The sequence below is a fragment of the Oncorhynchus mykiss genome, chromosome 14, assembly GCF_057628025.1.
Source record: "Oncorhynchus mykiss isolate SJ-2025 chromosome 14, ASM5762802v1, whole genome shotgun sequence".
NCBI lineage: Eukaryota > Metazoa > Chordata > Actinopteri > Salmoniformes > Salmonidae > Oncorhynchus > Oncorhynchus mykiss.
The window spans coordinates 31,902,373-31,910,000 of NC_143035.1; the positions used below are offsets into that span (position 1 = coordinate 31,902,373).

At 40.1% G+C, this 7,628-nt stretch overlaps 1 protein-coding gene across 30 annotated transcripts in view; it reads right to left on the reverse strand.

The window, feature by feature from the left end:
- Positions 1–7,628, reverse strand: part of LOC110489137 (rho guanine nucleotide exchange factor 9) — a 115,985-nt gene continuing 108,357 nt past the window's right edge. For 17 of the 30 annotated variants that reach the window (XM_090198741.1, XM_090198737.1, XM_090198732.1 and 14 more), the window contains one exon: positions 73–3,191. In XM_090198741.1, the coding sequence (XP_090054867.1) occupies positions 3,013–3,191 (179 nt within the window). In that variant the 3' untranslated portion in view covers positions 73–3,012. Of the gene's footprint in view, positions 3,192–4,303; positions 4,372–7,628 lie in introns of all 30 variants that reach the window. The other 13 variants (XM_090198749.1, XM_090198747.1, XM_090198744.1 and 10 more) reach the window with 3 other exon arrangements.

Consider the following 7,628-nt stretch of genomic DNA (forward strand, 5'->3'; position numbering starts at 1 on the left):
TCCTTTTATCACATTTGTTTTACTGAAATAAAAAAACATAAATTACACACCATACAAATAAAATCTAAACGATTTCTTCTTCAATAATTAATTTATATAGGGCCTATGAGGAGGCAAACAAATGACATAAAACTATATAATAATTGTTTTATATCACATTGTCGTGAGTATTGTAGATACAATGATATATCACATTGCACAAGTTGGCATACTGTATTTGATTTCCATCAACTGGTATCATCTGATAAAAAATCTGTTTCTGTATTTGTGTCTAAGTATGAACATCGCTTCCATTAATATGACAGAGTTGATCATTAATATGACAGAGTTGATCATTAATATGACAGATTTTATAACTAATATGGAAGATTTGATCATTAATATGACAGACTTGATGAACTTAAATTCAAACTTTGAAACAGGAAAACAAAGACCTATAAACAGAGATATTCAGTGGATAGTTCTCTCTAGTTTACAACATTCTCACCCTTAAAAAACATTGAACTTTTAGGAGAAGCTCTTCTACAGAGCAACCTTCAGTCGTGAGTGGATACATTTTCATACTGGGCCACCAAGGGAATGGAAACCACAACCCTGGCATTACATGCACCATGCTCTACCAACTGAGCCACATCAGAACTTGAAATGAAACCCGACACCAGTTGATATTAGTGGAGGCTGCTGAGGGGAGGACGGCTCATAATAATGTCTGGAACGGCGTCAATGGAATGGTATCAAACACATGGAAACCATGGAAACCATGGAAACCACGTCTTTGATGTGTTTGATACCATTCCATTGACGCCGTTCCAGACATTATTATGAGCCGTCCTCCCCTCAGCAGCCTCCCCAGCAGCCTCCGCTGGTTGACACCATCTCCAATAGTGTAGTATTCTTACTTATGTCTAAAACAAGGGAACACACACAACTGTATGGTTGGCTCTGCTTCCTCAACATATGCAGAATTTAAAAAAACGAGAAACAACCTATTTGCTTCATTGTGAATGTCAATTATTCGACAGCTGAACAAAATGAAAAAAATAAAAATTATATGTCATATAATTTTGTCATTTTGTAATTTCTGTCATGGAATTAGATGATATGTGTTAGTCCGATCAGACAGACAGGTGAGACAGACAGGCATTCTACCTGTCTACAGCTCAGTACTCAGATATTTTACCTGTCTACAGCTCAGTACTCAGACAGACAGACATTATACCTGTCTACAGCTCAGTACTCAGACAGACAGACATTATACCTGTCTACAGCTCAGTACTCAGACAGACAGACATTATACCTGTCTACAGCTCAGTACTCAGACAGACAGACATTCTACCTGTCTACAGCTCAGTACTCAGACAGACATACATTATACCTGTCTACAGCTCAGTGCTCAGACAGACAGACATTATACCTGTCTACAGCACAGTACTCAGGCAGACAGACATTCTACCTGTCTACAGCTCAGTACTCAGACAGACAGACATTCTACCTGTCTACAGCGCAGTACTCAGGCAGACAGACATTCTACCTGTCTACAGCTCAGTACTCAGGCAGACAGGTGAGACAGACAGACATTCTACTGGTCTACATCTTAGTACTCAGACAGACAGGAACATGAAACCCTTTGTGACCCAACACTCAGCCTCTGTGGATGGACGCAATGATTATACCCTGTCAACAGTGTTTGGTGTGTAGTAGATTATGTAAATGTTGTATTGATGTTACGGCTATTGATTATTTCCCTGACCTGCCGTAATATCATGGATAATGGCAGACATCCAATTAGATGTCTAACCTCACTAAACAAAAACATAGTCAGATAGAAGGGAGGGAACAGAAAGAGAGAGACAACTAAGATAGAGGGAAAAGAGAGACAGAGAGAGGGGAAAGAGAGAGATAAGACAGATATAGAGGGGAATGGGGATTGAGACGAGAGAAAGAGAGAGGGAGGGAGGGAGAGAGAGAGAGGGAGAGGGGGGAGAGAGAGGGGGGGATAGAGAGGAGACAGATGGTAAAGAGAGAGAAAGAAAGGGAATAGAGAAAAACAGAAAGCACAGAGAGAGAAATAGACAGAGTGAATAGAGAGTGAGAGAGAGTGAGAATGAGAGAGATAGACAGAGGGTAAAGAGAAGAGAGAGATAGACAGAGGGTAAAGAGAAGAGAGAGAGAGAGAGAGATAGACAGAGGGTAAAGAGAGAGAGAGAGATAGACGAGAGAGAGAATGAGAGAGAGAGATAGACAGAGGGTAAAGAGAGAGAGAGAGATAGATAGACGAGAGAGAGAATGAGAGAGAGAGAGATATGGTCTGACCAGTCTTTAATGGGACAGTCGTCAGTGATGCTGACGACAGAACTTCTGAGAAACATTAGAACCGGCCAACAGCTCTCCTGTCAGTTAAAGTGGCACCCCACCTACCAAACAATATAGGGAATAGGATGCCATTTCAGCCTCATCGTTGCAGTGCACACTCACAACAACATAATCCTCACAGACACACACATCAACACAACGCCTGTCATCTACACAATCATACTGTACTGTAGATAGGTGGACTCACTAGTTCTGGTAAAGAAACATTAAATATGCTTACTTCAAATATGGAAAAGAGGCAGAGCCTGAAAATAACAAAATAAAAGCTGTCTCCATGAATCCAGGACATTCAGATGGCGATGGTGGGGTTGAGGGATGTAGTAGTAGACTCCTGTACAGTACAGTTCAGTGTGGAACAGGAGTGTCTACTGAAGGAGAGAAGCATTGGAACTCAGAACCAAGAACAGTTAGAATGAAGTGAAGAAGTTAGAATCCATAGTTCTCCAGTCTCCTGGGTGACAACTCACTCACTCAGTCTCCACAATGAAACTCACAAATAAACATCATTGGTCCTTCTTCCAGTAGTTCTTTTTTTTGTCTTCAATTATTTTTCACAGGACAACGATGTAATCTTCCAAATATTTTAGTTTGAGTGTCTCTCAGAAAAAAATAGATGGTCCTTGGAAAGAGTCTGTTTCTCTATTTCTTAAAAGGTGTTAATCTAGTAAAATTGTTGTGCCAGAAAGGAGCCTGGCCTCGTTTGGATTGACTCAATTCAAAAACCTCTGCATGTGCCAAGTCCTTTGCTAGGTCATACTGTTCCAGGGGTAGGGGATCCTGGGGAGGGGGGTAGGAGGGGGACACGCACCTGTTCACACCTTGAAGGCAGGTGCAGAGTAGGGGGCGGGAAGGAGGAAGAAGAGTAGGGGGCAGGAAGAAGGGAGCAGAGTAGGGGGCAGGAAGGAGGGAGCAGAGTAGGGGGCAGGAAGGAGGGTGCAGAGTAGGGGCAGGAAGGAGGGAACAGAGTAGGGGGCAGGAAGGAGGGAACAGAGTAGGGGGCCGGAAGGAGGGAACAGAGTAGGGGGCAGGAAGGAGGGAACAGAGTAGGGGGCAGGAAGGAGGGAACAGAGTAGGGGGCAGGAAGGAGGAAACAGAGTAGGGGGCAGGAAGGAGGGAACAGAGTAGGGGGCAGGAAGGAGGGAACAGAGTAGGGGAAGAGGCAAAGAGTAGAATCAAAGGGGTGGAGAAGTGGATAACCAGAGAAACATGGTCAGTATTGGATCAGAAACAGAACATTGTACACAACATCTAGTCATGCTTTCACAACAAACAAGCAACTACAACTATGCACTACGTTGTTCAGCACTGTGTTACTATTGTAGCATATAATATTATGATCATATGATGATGCTTGAGGATGGAAAATACACATCTGTGCTCTAGTAATGACACAAGGGAGAACTAGAGATGCTATTCAAACAATCCTTGAATCAGGTAAACACGAGGACCCGGGGAAATAACATTCTTCCAGCACATATATGAAATCAGGCGTTTCCATTGACGAAGGAGAGTGTTATTCCGTCTTTGCTGATTACGTGTTTGATTGAATAGCACCCTAAGACTACGCAAATTAAGAGCAATCAAAATAGATTGATAAGAATAGAAAGCTGCTGGACTACGATCTATAAGCATTACAACAACTACTCCACAGCCAATATAAAACTGTGAATAATCAATATTTGATGATGGAAAGTTTTAAAGTTGCCATGGCATCTTGAAAAACACAGTGTCCTTCTTCATATTTTTAAACTGATTATAGACACGGTTTCTCTATGGAGATCTTGGAGAGCCTTGAGAGTAAAATAGAACATACTAGATCAACATGCTCTAATGCCATTGGTAATTATAGTAGTAGTAGATTTCTTATCAGTTGCCATGGCATCTTGTTGCATTATCTCTACAGTAAACAAAACTCTAATGAATGATATACCTTTATCATTTTCAAACCATGTCCATAAAACAAGGCCCTCTTTCTCAAGATGATATCTAACAATGAATCTGAAAATTCAAGAGCAGTACTTCACCTTGTGCCAACCGTGTAATACACACACAGTTACTGTCAAACCACGATGTAACACACACACAGTTACTGTCAAACCACGGTGTAATACACACACAGTTACTGTCAAACCACGATGTAACACACACACAGTTACTGTCAAACCACGATGTAATACACACACAGTTACTGTCAAACCACGATGTAATACACACACAGTTACTGTCAAACCACGATGTAACACACACACAGTTACTGTCAAACCACGATGTAATACACACACAGTTACTGTCAAACCACGATGTAATACACACACAGTTACTGTCAAACCACGATGTAATACACACACAGTTACTGTCAAACCACGATGTAACACACACACAGTTACTGTCAAACCACGGTGTAACACAAACACAGGACAGTACAGTACTGTGACACACCAAACCAAACACAGAACAACACAGTTCTGACACACATCTAGGGCTCTATTTTAACAAGCCTAACCCAGTGGTAAATCTCAGAGATGGCAGTAGCGCTATAGGTCAAAATATTTGTACTATTTTCACAGCCAGAATTATGAGTGCAGTAGCTGGCGGTGGTGTGAAAGGGCGGGGTTTTGAAGAATAAACAACCTGTAGGTGTGACTAGGGCCTGGCCACTCACTGGCCAATCCATGTGTTCCACGGCTTAGTCTACTGCATGCATTTGTCTCGAGTTCTGTAAGTTATTGACGATCTTTAAGTTCGGCTGGGGACATGGCATATTTTCCTCCTGGTCCATAATATATTGATACTACTACAGTTTACAGTATATTGATACAACGTTTATAGTATATTGACACCACTACAGCTGATAGTATTTTGATACTAAAGTTTATAGTATATTGATAGTACTAAAGTTTATAGTATGTTGATATTGCTACAGTTTATAGTATATCAATACTGCAGTTTATAGTATATTGATACTACTGCAGTTTATAGTATATTGATACTACAGTTTATAGTATATTGATACTACAGTTTATAGTATATTGATACTGAAACAGTTTATAATATCTTTACACTAAAGTTGATAGTATATTGATACGACTACATTTTAAAGTATATTGATACTACAGTTGATAGTATATTGATACTACAGTTTATAGTATATTGATACTACAGTTGATAGTATATTGATACTACAGTTGATAGTATATTGATACTACAGTTGATAGTATATTGATACTACAGTTGATAGTATATTGATACTACAGTTTATAGTATATTGATACTACAGTTGATAGTATATTGATACTACAGTTGATAGTATATTGATACTACAGTTGATAGTATATTGATACTACAGTTGATAGTATATTGATACTACAGTTTATAGTATATTGATACTACAGTTTATAGTATATTGACATTACTACAGTTTATAGTATATTGCCACTTCAGTTTATAGTATATTGATACTACTACAGTTTATAGCATATTGATACTACAGTTTATAGTATATTGATACTACAGTATATAGTACATTGATACTACAGTTTATTAAATAGCATAGGCTACAATAACTTAATAGCAACAGTAAATTAAAAAACATCCAGTATTTGCTCAATAGCCACACTTGGGAGTGTTGGCAGTCAAAATGGTTGTATTTGGCTTCACCAAGCCTAGCCGACAAGCGCATCGCAATTCTCCTGAAATAAAACATTATAGGTTCCTGTAAATTGTATTGTATGTGTGAGACAGGTTCTCAATAAGCCAGATATAGCCTAGGACTACCGCCGATGCTGAATTACAGGACTGAACATTTGAAATAAGCCAGATATAGCCTAGGACTACCGCCGATGCTGAATTATAGGACTGAACATTTGAAATAAGCCAGATATAGCCTAGGACTACCGCCGATGCTGAATTATAGGACTGAACATTTGAAATAAGCCAGATATAGCCTAGGACTACCGCCGATGCTGAATTACAGGACTGAACATTTGAAATAAGCCAGATATAGCCTAGGACTACCGCCGATGCTGAATTATAGGACTGAACATTTGAAATAAGCCAGATATAGCCTAGGACTACCGCCGATGCTGAATTATAGGACTGAACATTTGAAATAAGCCAGATATAGCCTAGGACTACCGCCGATGCTGAATTACAGGACTGAACATTTGAAATAAGTTTGGAGCGTCTTTGGTCACCTGAGGAGATGGGCTCTTTGGAGATGGGAATGGATACCTGAACAAGTGAAAGGTGTCTGTTTTTGGATGTGCAGTATATTTTCAATTCAAGGCACTCTGACGATGGATGGGCTGCGTTGCCAGGCCAGGATAAAAAAAGACAAGACTGTATTGCTGTTGAACCAACTTAGCCTAGGCCCAGGGTAGCACTATTTTTTATTTTTTATTTTACCTTTATTTAACCAGGCAAGTCAGTTAAGAACAAATTCTTATTTTCAATGACGGCCTGGGAACAATGGGTTAACTGCCTGTTCAGGGGCAGAACGACAGCTGACCTTGTCAGCTCGGAGGTTTGAACTCGCAACCTTCCGGTTACTAGTCCAACGCTCTAACCACTAGGCTACCCTGCCGCCCCTACTATGTAGGGCCCGATATGAAATGGACAAACAATAATAAATAAAAAAAACAGCAACAATATTTATAAATAGGGTGGGGTCAGAAGTATGATGTCATAAAGCGCATCTCTCGTTCCATGGCACTATTTTTTATTTTTTATTTTACCTTTATTTAACTAGGCAAGTCAGTTAAGAACAAATTCTTATTTAACTAGGCAAGTCAGTTAAGAACAAATTCTTATTTTCAATGACGGCCTGGGAACAATGGGTTAACTGCCTGTTCAGGGGCAGAACGACAGATTTGTACCTTGTCAGCTCGGAGGTTTGAACTCGCAACCTTCCGGTTACTAGTCCAACGCTCTAACCACTAGGCTACCCTGCCGCCCCTACTATGTAGGGCCCGATATGAAATGGACAAACAATAATAAATAAAAAAAACAGCAACAATATTTATAAATAGGGTGGGGTCAGAAGTATGATGTCATAAAGCGCATCTCTCGTTCCATGGCACTGTGTGCACAGGTAGGTTTAAATGTCTTTACGCATAACACTGGCACATCTATACAAAATACTAGGATACTGTCGATTGTATCGTTGCCTATGTGCGAGGCAGATCCTCAAAACAATCTGACGTTGATAGAGCATTTATAGGAGGACTGAATAGTTTGGAGGAACGTGTCTTTGGTTA